Below are 23,200 nucleotides of genomic sequence, written 5' to 3' on the forward strand. Positions count from 1 at the left end.
TGCCAGCTAGTTGTCTAATGCAGTGGTTCTCAACCCGACCCACAAGTTGAGAACTGGTCTAAAGCGAGATGTGACAATTCACATCTCTTTATTCCTTATTGTTTATTTTATTTTATTTTATTCTATTTATTGGGATGCGTGATGCAAAACACTGTGCCCATGCAGCTGTGCCATGCCGTAATCAATGTACTGTATATTACATTATCACATAATACTCACACAAAGAAGAACCTGGTGCAGACGTGATCAGTGCTGGGAACGACCCAGATGTCTCCATGCTTGTGCAGGTCAGGAGAAGTGATCACTGCAAGAGAAAGCTTCATTTTAAGGTCCATCACATGACCAACAATTGTGCAGATCAATTGCTCCAGCCACTGAGGAGAGAATCGGGCAGAAGAGATTTTTGGGGACGCACACACGCACTGAGCTTTGTTTAATTATTGCTTGATTTGGCCCATCTCAAAATATTTCATTACCAGGGACCCCCATGAAGCAAAGATTTTAGTTAAAAATGTTCGCTTTAAAATATATATATATTCAAAGAGTTGCACAAATGTTCATGATTATTCAAAAATACCAGATCTACAAGCTCATAGCACGGCACTCTGTGCCACGCTATGAGCTTGTATATCTGCTATTTTTGAATAGCAAAAGCATAAAATAATGGTTTAAGTGGCTACACAGATGCGTTCCCGGTCTTAAAGGACGACTTCACCCATCTTCAACCTATCTTCATTATAATAGATCCTCACTAATGCTCCTGATGAAATTGTGTAATTTTTTTCTACTCAGTCTGTGTCTCATAGGAGGGCTGTGGACACTTCAGAAACCCGTCTACCAGTGACATCATCGTTAGGAAGGTTTTCTTCTTTCTTCGATATTTACAGTTTTATTTTGATTTGTATTAACGCGAGAACAATGGCTTCCATTGTATAGCATGCTAACTTTCAAGGAATAGAAAGCCTGTAGTTTCTATTAGCTTGGATTCCCCATCGATGATGTTACTGGTAGACGGGTTTCTGAACTGTCCACAGCCCTCCTCTGAGACACAGACTGAGCAAACAAAAATGGAGCCATATTATAATGAGCATTAGTGAGGACCAATTCTATGAAGACAGGTTGAAAATGGGTGAAGTGTCACACCCTCTGCCTCTGCCAGTCTGTGTCACACCCATTTGCCCAGTGCCCTGATGACTACTTTGTTTCACCTGTGTTATTCTCCTCACCTGTTCCCATTCCCCATTCAGTGCTTAGTCTATTTATAGACCCTATGTTTGCCTGTTTGGTTGCTGTATTATATGTTTGCTTTACGTGTCCGATTGACACTGCCCTGCTGTAAGGTGTACCTAAGTTATCTTCAGTAAAAACCCTTTACGTTTATCCCTCGAGTCCTTGTATTCTGCATATACCTTACCATATACCTTACCTGGTTTTCGAGAGTCCTGACATGAAGTCGTCCTTTAAGGGGTTAATATAGGATTGAGCGATTTGGAAATCTTGCAGCATCACAAACTGCAGGATAATCTTATGAGTTTCTCTTATAGGATGATCTTAAACATGCACACACTACAAGATTTTAAAATAATGGGGCATCACACACTACATTGGGTAGTTGGGAAAAACCAAAAAGGTGAAGTGATGTGGTTGTTTACCTTCACATAAGGCAATGCACTTCAGATTACGACTCTGCAGGAACTGTGGTTGTTGCCCTTTCTTCTGTGACTGCAAATGGAGAATATGAAAATTAACCACAGGAGCCCAGCATCCCTTTTCTGAGCAGGTCATACTAGGCAAAATGGATGAAAATAGAAACATATTTGGCAGAATTAGCAGCTCTATACGAGCTCAAGCTAATTGTGAGCTTGTAGATTGGCTATTCTCACTACTTTTGATTCACACTCTTGTATGATGAAATAGGGCATTAAATGGCAAATAAAACATTCAAAGGTTGACATTTGGAGATACAAGGTTTCTGCCCGACAGCGACAATAAACATCCTAATAATCAACATTAATCCAAACATAATTGAAGTAAAGTACCCCATATGAAGTACAGATTAGTGATGTGTCGGTCATGATCGATCCGTTCATAAGAACTAGTTCTTTGCCGTGAGCGTGAACGAACACGTTCATGACTCGAAACTGTTGCGTTCACGATTTCGTTCATGCCCCCCCTCCCCCGCACACCGCACACACGACGGGCGGGCTGTTATTCCTCCCGCGACAGACAGACCATCAGACAGACAGAAAGCCTGCTGTAGAGTTTTCCAGTATAGACATGCATGCGTATTGCTATTTGAATTGAAATAGGTAGCCTACTGTTGTTCCTGGACAAAAGACAGATAGTGTTAGCACCACATTTAAGTATCAAAAGAAATAAATATGCATGGTCCTAGACAAAGGACAGATAGGTCAATTAACACGTCTTAGTTTGAGTAGAAGATGCAAATAGTATGCTACAGCTACTATTCATGAAGTTAATAGTAGTTAAAGACATGGCTGGAAATCGATAGTCATGTGAATGTACTGACTTGGGCTGCTTTGCATAAAATTATTATTATAAATAATTATCGACAAATAAAAATAACTTTACATTATATATTGCAGTAATTTATTACTTCTACACATTATATTACAAAGAAGATGGTGCAATTAGATCGTGAATGACAGTGCTGTGTTTCTGTACAGACTGTGCAGTCATGTCAGTGGGATCAGATGCACACAGTTGCATGCAGTTAGCGTAGCGCATCGCATACGCTCCGCCGGGACCGGAAGCGCTACTGAACGAGAACGTGAACGAATCATTTGAACGAATCTTTCCCGTGAACGTGAACGAAATCGTTCGTTCACCGTTTTTTTTTCACTATGTTTTTCCCACCACTAGTACAGATTACCTGCAGATGTAAGTTGGTCTTGCTGCTTGCCGTATTTTCGTCTTTCGAAGTCACTTTTTGTTGCTTTTTGTTCATCCCTGTTCAACGAAAAACAACAACAACAAAAAATGTAAAACACTGTTGCTTAAAAACTGCAGTGTTTGATTCCCATGTGGCACCATCTTAACACTTACAGTAATGTGCTATAGCGGTGTTTCTCAAACCACTGAGTGCAACATCAATAATAAAACAAAGTTTTATTTGTTGATTGGAGAATGCTGCAGTGTTTAGTCTGTACTCTTCTACTCACTGGTTAACAGTGTAATACATTAATATTACTGTAATATCATTACTTTCCCCAGTAACGAGTAGTGTAATTTGTACCTTTTGCCAACACAGTATTATTACACATTACTGAGCAAAGTAACTCGTTACAATGAACTTAATTCGTTTTTGTTTCTGATTTCAACCGCAACGTATTGAAATGACATGTATTATTTGTTGAAGCATATGTAACGGTTTGAGAGACTTCAATGTGTTTTGTAGCCTACTGCTGTTTGGTATACTTTTGGCAATTATTGTTCCAAAATATGGAATATGCAGAACAACAGTAAAAGTAAAGTAACATAAAATGTAATATAATATATTACTATTGATACCAAGTAATAAGTACTATAATATTATAACTTTTTTTTAAAATAAGTAATAAGTAACATATTAGCCTTCCTGAGTAATATGCCCAACACTAAGTAAGAAGGTCGGGAGTGGCTTATTGTCGGTATCAGCCGATAACACACAGGAGTCTATCCCCGGTACAATGCGCTAGACTCCTGGGTTGGCGGTGCCCGGGATTGAACCCATGACCTTGTGGTCTAGCGGCGAGAGCTCTACCGACTGAGCTACCCAGACACAAAACACTGCTGGTCAATAAATACATAGGAATGGAATAAATGATGCTACAGTGTCCATCTACAGTATCCACTACTAGACCGCCACTGGGCACTAGCAGCGGCTGAGTGGCTCAGTAGGTAAGGTTCCTGGTCGGTGTGATACCCGGCTCCCCCCTGGGTTACTGTCCAAGTGTCCTCGAGCAAGACACCGAACCTCTAACTGCTCCCGATGAGCAGGTTGGTGTCTTGCATGGTTTTCTCTGCCGTGTGTGTGTGTGTGTGTGTGTGTGTGTGTGTGTGTGTGTGCGTGTGCGTGTGCGTGTGCGTGTGCGTGTGCGTGTGCGAATGGATGGATGGATGGATGGATGATACAGGCGTTTACCACAGTAGAGCACTTTGGCAAGATACTGAATGAATGTCATTTAGATAGCATGTTGTTTACACATCCAACAGTCCTGACATGTCCTCAATCCACGGAGGAGGAAGATAAGCTCCCCATCCTCCGTGAAGAAGTTGTGACAGCAGTCCGAGCACTGAAAAAAGGAAAATCAGCCGGAGTGGACAACATCCCAGCAGAGCTCGTACAAGCGGGGGGAGAAGCCATGATAGACACCCTCACCATCCTGTGCAACAAAATCTGGCAGAGTGGTGAGTGGCCTACATCATGGACCCAGTCACTCATCATCACACTTCCGAAGAAAGGCAATCTCCAACTGTGCCAAAACTACCGCAGTAACCACACCATCAGTCTTATTAGCCATCCCAGCAAAGTCCTACTGAAAATAATACTAAATAGGTTAAACCTCAAGCTGAACTGATCATAGCTGAAGAACAGGCTGGATTTAGGGCAGGGCGGAGCACCACAGAACAGATTCAACTTGAGAATCATTTGTGAGAGATACCACATGTTCATAGACTTCAAGAAAGCCTTTGACCGGGTATGGCATGCTGCGCTGAGGGCGAACATGAGGAAATATAACATCAACCCTAACCTTGTCACAGTCATTCAACATCTGTACAACAAAGCTACCAGCGCAGTTCTCTACAACGGAGCTATCAGGACAACAATTGGAGTGCGCCAAGGATGCCTTCTCTCTCCCATTCTCTTTAATGTATTTCTGGAGCGTATCAAGATGGGTGCCCTGGCAGACCATGAAGGAACTGTCAGCATAGGAGGCAGACCAATCACCAACCTCTGTTTTGCGGATGACATTGATGGGCTAGCTGGAGAAGAAAAAGAACTGGCCAGCCTAGTTGAAAGGCTTGATACCACCTCCCGAGCCTATGGAATGGAAATCCATGCAGATAAAGCCAAAATGATGACCAACAACAACAATGGCATCCGCTCAGACATCAAAGTCAATGGACAGGCACTGGACACAGTGTCTAGCTTCAAATACCTCGGAGCAATCGTGTCCGATGAGGGATCCAAACGGGAAGTCCTTGCCAGAATTGCTCAAACAACTGCTGCCCTGGCGAAACTCAAGCCCATATGGAAAGACAAAAACATCAGTCTGGCATAAAAAATGAGACTAATGCGCTCACTTGTCATCTCAATCTTTCTATACGCTTGTGAAACTTGGACCCTTACAGCAGAGAAGAATACAGAGCATGGAGATGAGATGCTACAGAAGACTCCTACACCCAACATGTCACCAACGAGGAAGTCCGGCAAAAGATCAGCCAAGCCATCGGCCCACATGATGACCTGCTTACAGTACTACTGTCATAAAGCGAAAACTGAGGTGGTACGGACACATCAGCAGATCCTCAGGCCTTGCAAAGACCATCCTGCAAGGCACCGTACAAGGTGGCAGGAGACGAGGGAGACAGAAGAAAAGATGGGAAGACAACATCGGAGAATGGACTCACTTGAAACTCAGTGAGGCAATGAGAGCTGCCGAGGACAGAGAGGGATGGAGAGAGCTGGTCAACAGATCATCTGTGGTGCCCCAACGACCCTCCGGGGTTATAGGATAGGTGAAGGTGAAGGTTGTTTACACAGATGCTAGGTTCATGGTTTACCTGGTATGTTATTTAGCCCATTCAATCCGGGAGCGCATACTGTGTCATTTTTAGCTATAACCATTATTTTATACTTTGGGCTATTCAGAAATAGCAGATATACAAGCTTGTAGTGTGACATCGAGCTTGTAGATCTGATTTGTTTTGAAAAATCGTGAACATCTGTGTAAATCTTTGAATGTATATGTTTTTTAAAGCGAACATTTTTTACAAAAATCTTTGCTTCTGGGGGTTCTACAAATGTCTTCTAAATCCTAACAGTTTTTTTATCTTCTATTGCTATTGCTAGTTGTTCTCAAAATCTTTCATGTAGAGGACCCCCAACATTATATGTATTTGTCTGTGGACCACTGTCTCAAAATATTTTGTTCCAGGGACCCCCAGAAGCAAAGATTTGAGTTAAACATGTATATATATATATATTTGCACACATGCATGTTCACAAATTGTTCTTTCAAAAATAGCAGATATACAAGCTCATAGCGTGGAAGAAATCTAAAGTGACACAGATGCGTTCCCGGATTGAACAGGTTAGATAGGATGTTGTTTAAGACAGATACCAGGTTCATGGTTTATCTGGTATCCTGTAGGTTCTTGAGGCACTACACTGACAGCAGACCAGTTTGAGATCCAGTAATTCACACACCAGGCCCAGTCAGGCACGTGCACACATAGACATGAAAGGGGGCTCGAGCCCCTGCCCTTTTACCCGTAGGTAAAAAAGTGCCCTCTCCAGACTAGAAAAAATAATCCCCAAAAAAGAAATTTCAACTGCCCCTAGCGGCCTAACGGTAAAGGTCATTACACACCGGCGAATATGCGAATATACGCAAAATTCGGACTCGTTCCGAATAATTAAAAGACGCTTTTTCGCTTTTTCGCTCCATGTAAGCTTGCATTGACTTTATAAGGTTTTTAAAAAAACGTATTATTCGCATGAAAAATTCGCCCCCGGTGTGTAAGGGTCCTCTCATTCCCCCCCTCTGACACACAAGTGGAGGCACGCATTGCTGCTTGTCTGGCTGACATCTCGGAGTGGATGTCGACGAACCACCTGAAGCTCAACCTGGACAAGACCGAGCTGATGTTCCTCCCGTGGAAGGGCTGTCCGCACCGAGACATGGCCATCACCATTGATAATGCTGTGGTGACGTCAACTCGGACTGCGAAGAATCTGGGTGTGACCTTGGACGATCAACTGTCGTTCTCGGCTAACATCGCATCAGTGACACGGTCCTGCAGATTCCTCCTCTACAACATCAGGAGGATTCGCCCCTTCCTCACCGAGAAGGCAGCCCAGGTGCTCATCCAGGCTCTTGTCATCTCCCGCCTGGACTACTGCAACTCCCTCCTTGCTGGTGCTCCGGCATCAGCCATCAGACCTCTGGAGCTTGTTCAGAAAGCTGCGGCTCGTCTGGTGTTCAACCGCCCCAAGTTCTCCCACACAACTATCCTTCTTCGTTCTCTGCACTGGCTCCCCGTAGCGGCTCGCATTCAGTTTAAAACCCTGGTGCTAGCCTATAGGGCAGTGAAAGGAACAGCTCCTTCTTACCTCCGGGCTATGGTCGTTGCCTACACCCCTGCCCGACCACTTCGGTCTGCCACCTCGGGCGAAAATCGGCGATCAAAAACTGGCAAAATTGGCCGTTTTCAAGATGTTTTGGCCACTATCTCTGGAACGGAAGGTCCAATCTGCTCAGTTCCAAGCTTGTTGGATGCGTGACTTTGAGGACATTAAACATGCAATGACACCTTTTCGGGTTATTTGGGTTTTCGGGCCTAAAAGTATGGTAATTGTTCGGTGCCCTTTTGAAATTCCAGACCCTTCCCCTCCAAATCCCTCTGCACTGCACGTCCCTGGACCCAGTTGTAAGAGCATCATTTCCCCTCGTATTTTAATCACCATTGGCTGCGGGCCAAATGAATGGCCAAGCAGGCCAGGCCATCGGGAGATTGGGGACAGTTCCCGGGGGCCCGTGTCACATGTCCCACCATCTGTGTGTGTGTCTGTGTGCGTGTGCGTGTGCGTGTGCGTGTGCGTGTGCGTGTGCGTGTGCGTGTGTGCGTGTGTGCGTGTGTGCGTGTGTGTGTGTGTGTGCCAGCTGATTACCTGAGTAGCCAAAGGATATGCTTGACATGGGGCTGAGATATATGCCATTCCCATAGATGGCGCCGTGCATCTGTACAACACAAACATAACGAGAAGTAGTGCATGTATTATAGACAGTGGTGTAAAGTAACTAAGTACATTTACTTAAGTACTGTACTTAAGTACAATTTTGAGGTATTTTTTTACTTTACTGGAGTATTTCCAATTTTCGGTGCTTTTACTTCTACTCCACTACATATCAGAGACAAATATTGTACTTTTACTCCACTACAATTATTTGACAGCTTTAGTTACTATAGTTATTTTGCAGATATAAATTATTATATTATAAAACATACATTAACCACTTTATCCCTATTTTATACCTAGGCTATTCGAAAATAGCAGATCTACAAGCTCACAACGCATCGCATCGCGACGCGTTGTGAGCTTGTAGATCTGCTATTTTCAAACATTTTTGTACTTTTACTTTTGGTACTTTAATTAAGTATAGTTTGATGCCAATACTTTGGTACTTTTACTCAAGTAACATTTTGAAAACAGGCCTTTTACTTGTAACAGAGTATTTTTATATTGTGGTATTGCTGCTTTTACTAAAGTAAAATATCTGAGTACTTTGTCCCCCTCTGAATATAAAGAGACTAACCATTACGTCCACTAATCACAACCTCAATTCAATTGGACTAATAATACTGGATCAATGGCTTTCAAACATTTTGTGTCCAAATGAAGGCACACCTTTTATTTATATCTGTGCAAAACAGCATCCGTTTACTAGTGCCAAATAAAAGGTTTAAGGCCTATATCAAACATTAACAAACAAAAGAAGAAAATAGCAATATCTACAAGCTTGTACATCTGCTATTTTTGCAGGGGGGTCCCTAAATTATTGTGTGGGTCCCCAGATGATTAGCTTAATGTGCAACATTGTTTTCTCACTCAACAGTAAACAAACCAACATACAGTATAAGTGTATAGGCTACAGGGTATCTGCACATTTCTAAAAAGACAATTTAATGACTTGTAAGATCTTTTTAATACCAAACTGGCCAAATTGTCAAATATTACGTAAGAAAGAGGCAAAGATTGTGAAAATAGCCAAACTACAAGCTCACAGTTGTGAGCTTGTAGATCGGCTATTTTCACAATATTTATCTTTGGGAACCGAATCAAAATAATTATGCCTACGATTCCAAGTGCTTGTCAGGGTGGGGGGTCCCCAGTTCTAATATGATCATTTTGGGGGGTCGCGGCCTGAAAAGTTTGGGAACCCTTGTTTTAAGAGTACACCTACACAAATGATGTGATTTTGGTCACATAATGCACGGTACCTGTAGTCTGGTATTGGAGGCCACCACCAGTCCATTCCTCAGTATAGAATGCCAGTTCTCAATGTGTGATCCACTAAACACAACAACAACAACAACAACAACAACAATAACATTAGCTCTAAATAACAATAGCATTTAAACACAGAAGACCCTATCTTAAACTTGGAAACCTTGTAAGTTCAAAACCGTTCCTTTTTTATCATTATATTAAAACAAAATGAAAGGTAGGGTAGATTTTCTTTGGTTAAAATAAGTGTTAAATAGTTCTATATTCTGATAGTAAACTACACTTGCTATAGAGTGTTTGTTCAGTAGCAGGAGTCTCCATGTCTCTCCAGCTCTTTACTAACCAGAAAATGCATTTTCAGGTCGGGATACCTATTTTATCCAATCAGGATATAGAACTCAGTCAGGGTACAGATTAAACTCTTTTTGATAACATTTGAAGGAGTAATATCAAAACATGTGTTTTACATAGGTCGGCCTCCTGGTGGTGCTGTAAAAGGCAGATGCAGGGCAAATGCAGGGCATAGGTTATTGTGCTTATTGTGAAAAAAGAAAAGTAAGACCTGTGTAAGAACATAATGGCATTTATTATGCATTTTATCGAGTGGATTTGTTCTTTGTTACCATTCCAGTGTGTTTGGAAATGGGAAGGCATTAAGCTGATCAGCATCAAGGCTTCTACTTCTACTACTACTGTCTACTATTGTCCCAAATCAAATGTTCTTCACATCACAACCTATTCAGTAAAGATGTTTCCATCTACATTTAGTGGGTGAACACCTTTAATATCATCTCTGTCGGGTGGAAACCTCATACGTCCAAAACTGTAACTTTTCAGGATTCAAATAAAAAAATAGCAAAAGTATCAGATCTGCTATTTGTGATGCTTTTGTGTGACGCTGTCGCAAGTAGGGCGTTAATTTATGGGAAAAAAATACTAAACGTTAGAATATGGAGATATGGAGACAGCAACGGTATGATACTTCAAAATGTGCATAAAAATATGTTTATGCAAACACAGCTGATGACAAGTTAGCCCCCAGCCAAGGCTGTGCAAAGGCCTCATCCACATGCATGCAACCTTTATTTCCCACGATGCTTTGAAGTGCTTTCCCCCTATTTCTGGCTTATTAACCACTTATACCTTTATGTCCAAAATGGTTACTTTTCAGAAAACTGAACAAAAATCTTCAGAAATAGTAAAATAGCCAATCTACAAGCTAACAACGCAGCGTGAAGTGATGCGCTGTGAGCTTGTAGATCGGCTATTTTCACTACTTTTGTTTGACACTCTTTCTGACGAAAAACATAAAAAGTTGAACTATGGAGATATGAGGTTTCTGCCTGACAACGTCGACATACCGAATACTTCATTGACCAGGATCCCCCAAGGGTCTGTACTTGGTCCCCTCCTTTTTTCCCTCTACAGCAAATGGCTTTGCTGAAAATATCCGATCTACAAGCTCACAATGCATCGTGCTGCAATATGCTGTGAGCTTGAAGAGCTACAATTTTCGCCAAATGTTCGCCTATTAGGCTATGACGTGCCAAGAATAGGGAAGCAAGAGTTCAAGTTGTTGACCAGACCTGTATAAAGTATTATTTGTATACAAGGTAAGGTAAATGTATTATGCTCCACACGTCCTAGATTATTCTCCCTTCCCTAAAACACCCTGGACAACGATCCACACGTCCTAGACTCTTCTCCCTCCCCTAAAACACCTTGGACAACGCTCCACACGTCCCAGATTCTTCTCCCTTCCCTAAAACACCCTGGACAACGCTCCACACGTCCTAGACTCTTCTCCCTTCTCTAAAACACCCTGGACAACGCTCCACACGTCCTAGACTCTTCTCTCTTCTCTAAAACACCCTGGACAACGCTCCACACGTCCTAGACTCTTCTCTCTTCTCTAAAACACCCTGGACAACGCTCCACACGTCCTAGACTCTTCTCCCTTCCCTAAACACCCTGGACAACGCTCCACACGTCCTAGACTCTTCTCCCTTCCCTAAACACCCTGGACAACGCTCCACACGTCCTAGACTCTTCTCCCTTCCCAAAAACAATGTAAAAAAATAAAATAACTCCCTATCTAACAAAGATTTGGTGGGCCCCTAGTAACACTGAGGACCCCCTAGTGGTCCCGGACCCCCTGTTGAAGACCCCCATGGTGTATAAATTGATGGAAATGAGTTGTGTGGTGAATGTGGAACTCACTGGAAGGCAAACGTGCTGCCAAAGTGGTTCTTGGCAGCTCTGAAGTTGGACTCTTTGGCAGGCGGGCTGCTGAGCAGCAGGAACTGATGTGGCGTGTGCATGAACTTCAGTTGCTGTCGGCCGGAAAGGGAGAGGAACAGGTATCAGTTGACAACATGGACTAAAAAGCATTTGAACCAGTTTTGCCATGTCTGCTTAACCCATTAAGACCGGGAACGCATCTGTGTCATTTTCAGATTCCTTTGGCTATTCAAAAATCGCAGATCTACACGGATATGCACCGAGTGCCGCGCCACGAGCTTGCAGATCTGCTATCTTTCAATAATAGTGAAAATTTGTCTAAATCTTTGACTATATACATATTTTTAAAGCGAACATTTGTAACTCAAATCTTATTGCTTCTGGGAGATTCTACAAATGTCTTCTAAAGTGTTTTCTTTTTAAACCTTATGTTGCTATTTATTAGAGGTTCTTTCATGTCAAGGGACCCCAAAAATGTGTCCGCAGACCCCCTTCTGAAAATATTTTGTTCCAGGGACCCCCAGAAGCAAAGATTTGAGTCAAAAATGTATGTATATATTCAAAGATTTTAACACATTTTCACGATAAAAAATAAATAAATAGCAGATCTACAAGCTCATAGCACTCGGTGCAGCGCTATGAGCTTGTTTATCTGCTATTTTTGGAATAGCTCAAAGAAATCTTAAAATGATGCGTTCCTGGTCTTAATGGGTTAATAACTTTGGGCTTCTTTTTCTGTACAGTCGCTTGTAAATATTGGTAGTTTTTTTTTGGGGGGGGGGGCTTGTTTCTAAAGTGTAGTTGCTTATTTGGGCTTGCTTTAATTTTTTTTTTATATCATTCAAACCAGCGGTTCTCAAATATCTCGAATATGTATTTGACCCTCCCTAACCCCCATCTGAAATTTTTTTGTGCCAGCTGGAGCCCCGTACCAGATTTGTGTTGTTAGAATGTTTCAAAAATATTCCAAATATTCCACATTTTATTTCAAGATTTTTTGAAAATAGCAGATCTACAAGCTCACAACACGTCGCATTACGTTGTGAGCTTGTAGATCGGCTATTTTCAAATAGCCGTAGTATACAGTATAGGTTTAAAGTGCTCATGTGGCCTATTGTCGCAACTTTTGGGCTTGTTTTCCTAGACCTGGTGCCTTACTTCTCTCACAAAATCTGGCAACACTGATTTGAACAGGTGCAAATCTATGTTTTCTGTGTCTTTGCATCTTGCCAATTTAATCAGCGTTATCTGCATACTAGGGCTGAGCGATATGACTTCGAATTTTATTAAGTGAAAATAGCTAATCCACAAGCTCCAAAAATCACATTGTAGATCGGCTATTTCCGTACGCCCACCAAGTGTTATACAGGGTTAAGTGGTTAATAAGACTTGGTCAATTACGAAAATAAAATAAAAATCTATTGCAACTTTTTCGTGTTGAAAAAAAAAAAGCTCCCAAGATAATCTTGCTTCTCGATTATTTAAGATGAAGTGGGTTGTTGGTTCTAAATGTCAGCTGTGATAGTTTTTGGTTAATTGCCCAGCCCTACTGAATCCATTTTCACATGAATGACTGTGTGTCATGATAAATGTTTCAGTCAACATAATCACAGTCTTTGAATCAAGACTGTATCATTCTTTTTTTAACCGTGTTGTGACGTGTTGTGAGCTTGTACATCTGCTAAATGTTGGCCTATTTTGAGGATGCTTAGGGTTGATGTGAACTGTTAGGTTAGTGGTATAGAATTAAGCAATATTACACCAGAGGGTGTGCTTTACCGTCATTATTGGCACGCCTGTGATGCGGTCAGGAACGAGGCGAAGCCGAGTTCCGCCTCCGCATCACAGAAGTGCCAATAATGTAAGGTAAAGCACACCCTCGAGTGTAATATTGCGATTATACAACAGTTACCAACAAAACACATCCAAATGTATTCATATTGTGGAGCAATTCATAATAAAAATGTTTCGCTATTATCCGTTTCCCTGTAAAGAGAAGAGTTTTTCACTGAGACATTAAATAGCCTGAGGCACAGTCTCATCAACACAGCCGAGCTATCAATGCTTGTGCATTGGAATGAATTCCAGTAGGCTATATGCTCCGTCGTACGACCGTGTCACGTGGCCAAAATAACTGATCTACAAGCTGACAACGCGTCGCGATGGCGACGTGTTGTGAACTTGTAGATCGGCTATTTTCGCCGTGCGATACCTTCGTACGATAAAGTATAACATACACTGGACTGTTAACGAAATGGGAGTAATTTTACTTTAACACAGGAGGATATTTATAACCTTCTAACCATTGATCAACCGTAAGTCCACCAAATAAGTCAAAATTCATCCACCAACATAGTCCATTTTGCATAGCTGTTTGTTCTCCGGTGGCGGCGGTGGGTCAGGCTATGCAGGCTACTGTCTGTTTGTTTTCCTACCGTGGGACAGCGTGACTTCACAGCACAGCTGTGCGCTATATGGTCTAATCAGGTGCGGACTGCAGTGCGGAGTGATTTATTAATGTGATTAGGCCCGTGCTATGATGCTGGTTTGAAGCACGGCTAGAAAGCTATTTCAGCCAATCAGATTGCTTGGTCGGAACTACCTGTTGTATAATGTCACTTACTCTGGTGACTGGAAGTTTGACAATGTGTGACCTGTTACTGGATATCACCCTGCAAACACAAGACAGAGTGCTTAATTCAACCATAACAGCATATTCCATAACAGTGTCCATATATCATAACTCTAGTTCCATATACTTAACTGATCCAGGCTTATCCTAAACCTGCACACTCACACATATCAAATTGAACCTTACTTTTATACAGTAGCACACACACAAACAATAACATACACAATGATGCACAGGTGAAATGTAAGTAAGGACAAAAATAATTAAACCAAACTAGACTAAAACTTCAATTCAATATTCAATTAGAATATTTTTTAAACTAACGGAAGTTATGGTGGGGTCAGGTCTTATTCCTTACTAGTTATATTCTATTAACATACCCATATACATTGGTTAAAATGACCCTTTATTCATACAAATAAGGCCTGGATTATAGTTGTAATTCAATTCTTATCAGCAATGTGAACAGCAAACTCCTGTGAGTTCATGTTGTGGACTTTCAGGTTGTTGTGGTGGTTATTTCCCAGTAGGTGAAGTGTCTTACCATTGTAGCAGTGGGTGAGCCAAGGGGTCATGTCTATCCATGTGTTTCTTTATCTCTAGGTAAGGGGCCTGCGGAGACAAAGACACAAGACATTAAACATCTCCTTTCATGCTGCTTTCATATCGTCACTGTCGGTTACTGTCGGTTACAAATTACTTCATTATGCCAATAGTAAGGTGCGCTCTGATGGCCAGGCCCTTTGCTGCATGTTACTCCCCAACTAGTCTCGCGTGGCCAGACTGTTGCCTCCCACAATTTTCAAATGTTTCCGGTCATACAGTCTGGGACTCTGAAGCTCTGATCATGATTAAAATATAAAGCGGATGTGAAGCCTCCTACCCACTTTCGTTTCGTCTTTACAGTCGCGCAAATGTATCTTAATATAAATCAAAATCATCTAAGCATATATAGTTTGATGCTAAGCAGAAAAAATTAAATGTAAAGATATTTTAAAATATACGGAAGTGCCAGTTTTCTCTCTCGGATTTCGGGAGGTGTAGTTCCAGACTCTACAGTATATAGCAGATCGAAAGCCCATTAATTTTTTCCCATAGAGATTTCTGAAAATATTTACAGTATACAAATGATCTTGAGCCTGGAACCAAGCCATCCAGGCTCCGGGTGAATCATGACCATAAAACATTTGATTCTGTGTCAAATAATATTAGAATATTTAATTATATAATATACTATATTTAATAAATACCATTTTTTTTGCGGTTCAATTATATTTTTTACACAGAATCAAATGTTGTATGGTCATGATTCACCAGGAGCCTGGATGGCTTGGTTCCAGGCTTAGAATAATCTATATAAATATTTTCGGAAATCTCTATGGGAAGAAAATAATGGGCTTTCTATCTTTGGAACTGCTATGCCCTATACTTACAGTAGTTGCGCATGGGTGTCGCTCACCCAGATCTACAAGCCCACAACGCGTCACGTGTTGTGGGCTTGTAGATCTGCTATTTCGGAGGGGGGGGGGGGGGGGCGCACAAGTATAAATCAGGCAGAATTGGTAGAAACAAAGAGTGAAGGAACGTCCTCAGTGCTGTAATACCTGGGTCATCTCCCGAATAGATGTAAGGCTGTCCAGAGCTCTCATCACGCGATCATAGTCCTTTTTCTGTGAAGGGGACACAAAACAACAGAGTCAAGCGGTGCAAATGGAGCAGCATGTGTCTATTTTGAGCACCGGATGTGTTCTGCATTCTAGAAGAACTTTGACTGAACTGAAAGCTGAAAGCTCTACCTAAAATGAACTCCGCTCTAGTTCGCCCAAAGCGGATAGAATGGCAAAATACTTAGAAAATGGATTTAACGCTACTAATACTAAACGTGTTGTGAGCTCGAAGATTAAGATAATTCCGCTACTTTTACATGACACTCTTGTGCGAAGAAGTAGGACATTCATTTATGAAACATTTATTGAAATATGGATATAAAGATTTCTGCCTGAGAGCAATCTCACCAATCTCTTGTAACTGTTATTTGAGTGTTTTTAACACAGACGCAGAGTTTGGTTATATTTACATGTGTGCACTTTATATTGTTGTATTGGTGTGGTCTTTTTGCTCTTTTGTTGTGGTCTTTGGTGTCTGAGGTTACAAGGCATGAACATGTAATTTGTATTTTTTTCTGCAATACACCGTTTTATTGTTATATGTTTGGAACGATGGATAAATCCTGCATCCTTGCTAACTCTGAGGTATTTACACTGGTTTTCGACTGTACTGTACGTAGTTTTGTTGCTGTTTTCAAGAATATGTTCTGTCTCTCTCTGACCTCTAATGCAGTGGTGGAAAAAGTACTAAAATTCTTTACTTAAGTAAAAGTACCAATACTGCAATATAGAAATATATACAAGTAAAAGTCCAGAATTCAAGTAAAAGTAAAAGTACAAAAGTATTGGCATCAAAATGTACTGTAAAAGTACAAAAATGTTTGAAAATAGCAGATCTACAAGTTGTGAGCTTGTAGATCGGCTATTTTCAAATAGCCTAGGTATAAAATAGGGCTAAATTGGTTAATGTATGTTTCATAATATCATGATTTATATCTGAAAAGTAACTAGTAACTAAAGTTTTCAAATAATTGTAGTGGAGTAAAAGTACAATATTTGCCTCTGAGATGAAGTGGAGTAGAAGTAAAGGTATTGAAAATGGGAAATACTCCAGTAAAGTAAAAATTCCTCAAAAGTGTACTCAAGTACAGTACTTGAAAAAATTTACTTAGTTACTTTACATTACTGCTATCTAATGACACTTAGACAGTTATTGTACAGATTGCACTGTGGACACTGTCACTTTTCTTTGCATTGCACTGATTGTAGGCTACTGGTTGCACGGTTTGACACCGACACTGTTTTGTTTGTGAGGACACTGTAACCTGGTGTTGTTGTTGTTGTTTTTTAAGGTGTTTACTACGACAGTTTAGGTGTATACTGTTGTTCTGTACTGATGGTGCTTCTTATTGCTATTTCTTGCCTTTGTATCGCTGTATCCGACAGTACTTTCCTTACTCTGTACCTGTAACTCTTAACTGCTGTGCTGCCTCTGGGCGACTGAAATTCCCTCATGGGCAATCACTTAATCAATCAATCAATCAATCAATCAATCAATGAATCAATCAATCAATCAATCAATCAATCAATCAATCAATCAATCAATCAATGAATCAATGAATCAATCAATCAATCAATCAATCAATCAACCTATCTATCTATCTATCTACACTACAGTATCTATCTACTACCTACCTACCTACCTACCTATATATCTACAATATCTATCTACAATATCTATCTACAGTATCTATCTACAGTACCTACCTACCTACCTACCTACCTACCTACCTACCTACCTACCTACCTACCTACCTACCTACCTACCTACCTACCTACCTACAGTACCTATCTACCTTCTATCTACCTACCTACCTACCTACCTACCTACCTACCTACCTACCTACCTACCTACCTACCTACCTACCTACCTACCTACCTACCTACCTACCTACAGTACCTATCTACCTTCTATCTACCTTCTACCTACCTACCTACCTACCTACCTACCTACCTACCTACCTACCTACCTACCTACCTACCTACCTACCTATCTACAGTATCTATCTACAGTATCTATCTACAGTACCTACCTACCTACCTACCTACCTACCTATCTACAGTGTCTATCTACAGTATCTACCTACCTACCTACCTACCTACCTACCTACCTATGCTTTTCTTTTCTTTTCTTTTTTTGTACATAGTGGTATTTTTTCTTTGTATTTTTGTGTTGATATTTGAACTGTTTGGTTGCCACTATGTCTATGAAATGATTACCAAGGACCCCAACGGAAACAAGTCCGCAAGGACTTTTTTGGTCGGACCTTTTAGACAAAAGTATTATAAATGTAACTGTGTTGTTTTACATTCTTTTTGCCTATCAAATCAATCAACCAATCAAACCTACCTACCTACCTACCTATCTATCTATCTATCCCTCACAAATAAACACATAAAATAAGGTAAAGCAAGGACAGGTGAGTTTTGCAGTGTACATACCCTGGGGTTGAAGGCCAGTGTCTGGGGATCGTTGGGATCGACCACAGAGGGATATGGCTCAAAAATGACCACTTTCCTGGGCGACTCCAGAGCAGAGCGACACATGGACACTAACAGATCTACTACCTGCACAGAGAAATGAAGAAATAATGGTAAATACAAAAAAAAACATGATGTCTCTCTCTCTAGAGCAGGGGTTCGCAACCTTTTCAGGCTGTGAGTCCTGTGCCCCCCCAAAATAATCATATATGAACTGGGGACCCCCCAATATAGTCATATTTAAACTGGGGACCCCCCACCCTGACAAGCACTTGGAATTGCTGAGGCATTACATTTAGTTTGACTCGGTTCCACAGATAAATATTGCGTTGCAAGGCGTTGTGAGCTTGTTGATAAGCTATTTTCAAAATGCTTGCCTCTTTCTTACATTATTTGACAATTTGGCCAATGTTTGACCAGTTTTAATAGTATAGTGTGCTGATTACTTTTGATGCAGTAATGTTTTTATTTCATTTCTTATCTTTTTTATTTTATTAAAAAGGTCTTAAAAGTCACTTTACTGTCATCTTGCCCCCCCCAAAAAAAAAAAATCATGTGGGGTCCCCACATGATTTTTTTTGTTTTTTGGGGGGGTCCGCTGGGAGTCCCAACTCACAGGTTGAGAACCACTGCTCTAGAGCTACTGTATTTATGATGGGCTTTGAGATATCACAGTGGTTCTCGAACCATGTTCATGTCAAGGACCCCCTACATTGATTTTATTTTGGACGCAGACCCCCATTTGAAAACATGTGCCAGGGGACCCCCTTAAGACAAGATTTGTGTTTTGCCATTTGAGTTGCAACCCATTAAGACCTGGAACGCATCTGTGTCACTTTAGATTTCTTTGGCTATTCAAAAATAGCAGATCTACAAGCTCATAGCGCCGCACCGAGTGCCGCGCTACGAGCTTGTAGATCTGCTATTTTTGAAAAATCGTGAAAAAATATATTTATTCGGATTTAGATTTTTTTAAAGAATCGCCTCAGGTCATAGTCCTAATAAAAACAGACATGTAAAATGACCAGTCTAAAGGTGACTTTTAGTAGGTGCTTAAATTTTACATTAAAAAACGTATTGTTAGGGATGTCCGATATATGCAGGCTTTTTCACCAAAAGTCAACTAATTGTCAGGTAACAATATATAATAAAATAAAATAGCTATAATATTCAATGTATAATACCTAATAGATATCTAATAAATCTAATATAATACAGTGATGTTGTTTTTTCAATGAAGTGAGTCCCGGGATTCATTTGAATGAGTCCCACTATACTAATCTTAGATAAGATGTTGGCCTATTTGACAGTGCAGAAGCATAATTGCCTTTGATGCATATAACATTAACGAGCGTCAACGAGTGTCCGCTGGACACAGACAAACGCCCTCTGCAGTGCTCCAATTTGAAAGTGAATGGAGTCTGTCTCATTTATCTCCAAAAGCCCTTGAATATGATGGAATATGAGGATTACTGTGATTATGGTAAACTCACATTTCATATCACACACACACCATACAGTAAGAACTCTTGTAACTTTCACTAGTCCCCCCCCCCCATAACAAAATCATTGAAAAATTAATAAATAATAATAATAATCTGTGAATTATTTCGCGGACCCCCTGGCTATGCGTCATGGACCCCCAGGGGTCCGCGGACCCCACTTTGAGAACCGTGGCCCTAAAGAACAGATCTTCAAGCTAACAACACGTTGCATCACTGGAATAACCCAGAGAAAAGTTAGCTTGAAGATAAAAAAACATCCCGGCAAGCAACACTGTCATGCGATGGCATATAAATTGTGCTTTATCTGCATCATTTCTCACTGGGAAACCATTTCTTTCTATCTTCAGCATCCAATGTCACACTGCCTTTTCATAGAAGGTGTTCATTTCACAACCGTGTGCGAGACTTAACCCTGTCATTTTTTTATTTCTTTGGCTATTCAAAAATAGATCTACAAGCTCATCGACACACTGTACACGTCGGACTTTAAGTACAACTCTGAGTCCTGTTTCATTCAGAAATATTCTGATGATACAGCCATTGTGGCGTGTGTCAAGGATGGGCAGGAGGAGGAATACAGGGACCTGACAAAGGCCTTCGGGGAATGGAGTGAAAGGAACTGCCTCCTACTAAATACCACCAAGACTAAGGAGATGGTGGTGGATTACCGGAGGAACAAGCCCGCTCTTCCTCAGCCTGTCAACGTCCAAGGGACAGCTATTGAGCAGGTACAGTCCTACAAGTACCTGGGAGTTCACCTGGATGAGAACCTGGACTGGGCTCTGAACACCGATGTTGTCTATAAAAAGACACAGAGCAGGCTCTTTTTCTTGAGGAGGCTTAGGTCTTTTGACGTGTGCAGCAGAATGCTGCATATGTTCTACCAGTCAGCAGTGGCAAGTGTCCTGTTCTATGCTGCAGTCTGCTGGGGAGGCAGTGTGATGGACAAGGATGCTAAGCGGTTGAACAAACTGGTGAAGAAGGCGGGCTCAGTACTGGGAGAGAGGCCGGACTCACTGGAGGCTGTTGTGGAGAGATGTATATGTTACAGGTAGATTGGCATTCCAGGTAGAATGGAAAATAAGCGCTTGTTTTCACCACCCGTCCGCCCCCCAGGCAATTCTGTAGAACCAACGCCAGAGGGCAATGCAAGCCACACATGAGTCCCACACCACACACGCACGCATGCACACGCACACAAACGAGCACGCACACACATACGCGCACATGCACGCGCGCGCACACCCGCGAACAAGGGGGCGAGACTTAGGAGGCGGGGCTGGCGGGCTATGTTAGTGCAGTGAGTGGCAGTTGGGGCAAACGCAGTCCCCACAACATCATTTACTATTCTGTGCCTATCGGTACATAACTCGGACGGCGCTTAGTCGACTAGGAGACCATCGGCCGGTCGTCGCGGGCACTCGCGCCTGGAGGCGCTCGGGCGCGACTCCTTGGCCTCAAGGTCTCCTTAGTCGGAGCGCCTCCGTCATGGTCCAAAACTATACTTTATCGGCGAAAAAATTGTCCGCGGTTGTTTGAAAAAGTAATGTCCCGAGCGGGAGTCAAACCCAGACTCCCAGTGATAGTGGATGGGGAGTCCAATGATTTTCGAAGTGCGCCACTGAGGCCAGTAAGTATGTATATTCATGTTGTCGTTCTCGTCGTCCTCGCATCGCAGCCCCGCCCCGAGCCTAAAAACAAGCGCTCCACTTCCAATCTACCTGGAATGCCAATCTACCTGTGACATATACACAAGAAGAGCAGGGCCATAATGGACAATGTGGGTCATCCTCTCCACAACATCCTGGCAGGACAAAAAAGCAGTCGTAAGGACCTGTTCCGTTCATTGCCCTGCAAGAACGATCGTTTTAAGAACACTTTTGTTCCAACAGCAATCAGGCTCTTCAACTCCATGACCAGCCGCTAGGCCTATGAACTGGACTAATGGACTAATGGTCTTAGTTTTTAGTTAATTATGGGTCTATGTGCAATGACAATGACAAAGGATGATTTTTATTCCCAGTGACACCTTTTAAATGCTTTTTTATGCTTATTTCATAATCTTTTATATTTGTCTTCTCTCAGTTTTAACCTGTGCCCCCCCCCTTTTTTGTGATGTGTTTTTAACTAACCTTGCCTGTATGAGCTATGGGATATCTGAATTTCCCCTCGGGGATCAATAAAGTATCTATCTATCAATCTATCTATCTATCTATCTATCGAGTGCCGCGCTATTTATTTTTTTAATCGTGAAAATGTGTGCAAATCTTTGAATATATATCTTTTTAAAGTGAACATTTGTAACTCAAATCTTTGCTTCTGAGGATTCTACAAATGTCATGTCAAGGACCCCCAAAATCATATGTATTTGGCCGCGGACCCCCATCTCAAAATATTTTGTAATAGGGACCCCCCAGAAGCAAAGATTTGAGTAAAAAATGTTCCCTTTAAAAATATATATATTCAAAGATTTGCAAAAATGTTCACGATTAAAATAAATAAAATAGCAGATCTAAAAGCTCATAGCGCAGCACTCGGTGCCGCGCTATGAGCTTTTACATCTATTTTTGAATAGCCAAATAAATCTAAAATGACACAGATGCCTGTCATTTTTATTGATGGTTCAATATTTATAAAAACCCCCACACACACACACACACTTAAAGGTAGGGTAATTCATATTCCTTTGTTAAAATAAGTGTTAAATAACTATATATTCTGATAGTAATCATTTCTATAGTGTTTGTGTGCAGTAACAGGGGTCTCCCTGTCTCTCCAGCTCTTTAATTTGATCCAATCAGGAGAGAGAACTCATGACACTCTTGTACGACAACGCAGAGCATTAATTTACAAATAAAAACATTTAAAAAAATGAAATATGGAGATACAAGGTTTCTGCCCGACAACAACAATATCAAATACAAATGCAACCAGAATCCTCTCTCTAGGAAAGAATGTACCTACAGCAAGGGTTCCCAAACTTTTCAGGCCGTGACCCCCCAAAATAATCATATTTGAACTAGGGACCCCCCACCCTGACAAGCACTTGGAAGTTGAGGCGTTACATTTAGTTTGACTCGGTTCCACAGACACATATTGTGAAAATAGCAGATCTACAAGCTCACAACGCCTTGCAATGCGAGGCGTTGTGAGCTAGTAGATCTGCTATTATAAAAAATAATTGCCTCTTTCCTTGGTAATATAAAACAGTGGTGTACAGCATATGTACAAGCTCTCAGCGCGTCAAGAGCTTGTACATCGGCTATTTTTGAAAATATTAGAAAAATATTTAAAATATTTGGAACATTTTTTTTTATCATTTTGAATCTTCTCTTCTGGGGGTCCCTGGCAGAAAACATTTTCAGATGGGGGTCCGTGGCCAAATATATCAATTTGTGGGTCCTTGACATAAAAAAGTTTAAGAGCCACTGACCTAAAA

The 23,200-nt window shown here is 41.3% G+C and overlaps 1 protein-coding gene across 2 annotated transcripts in view; it reads right to left on the reverse strand.

The window, feature by feature from the left end:
- parp8 (poly (ADP-ribose) polymerase family, member 8) overlaps positions 1–23,200 on the reverse strand; it is a 107,523-nt gene that overhangs the window by 4,869 nt on the left and 79,454 nt on the right. For both annotated transcript variants that reach the window (XR_013933367.1, XM_080432068.1), the window contains exons 19-28: positions 18,218–18,343; positions 15,713–15,778; positions 14,653–14,720; positions 14,100–14,148; positions 11,456–11,568; positions 9,229–9,301; positions 7,898–7,967; positions 2,894–2,970; positions 1,653–1,722; positions 220–304 (exon numbers count right to left, since the gene is read on the reverse strand). Coding sequence is in view for 1 of the 2 variants with exons in the window: in XM_080432068.1 (XP_080288194.1) it covers positions 220–304; positions 1,653–1,722; positions 2,894–2,970; positions 7,898–7,967; positions 9,229–9,301; positions 11,456–11,568; positions 14,100–14,148; positions 14,653–14,720; positions 15,713–15,778; positions 18,218–18,343 (797 nt within the window). In the remaining variant the exon portion in view is untranslated. The remainder of the gene's footprint in view (positions 1–219; positions 305–1,652; positions 1,723–2,893; positions 2,971–7,897; positions 7,968–9,228; positions 9,302–11,455; positions 11,569–14,099; positions 14,149–14,652; positions 14,721–15,712; positions 15,779–18,217; positions 18,344–23,200) is intronic.

Source organism: Gymnoscopelus braueri, assembly GCF_963280865.1.
Source record: "Gymnoscopelus braueri genome assembly, chromosome: 7".
Lineage (NCBI taxonomy): Eukaryota > Metazoa > Chordata > Actinopteri > Myctophiformes > Myctophidae > Gymnoscopelus > Gymnoscopelus braueri.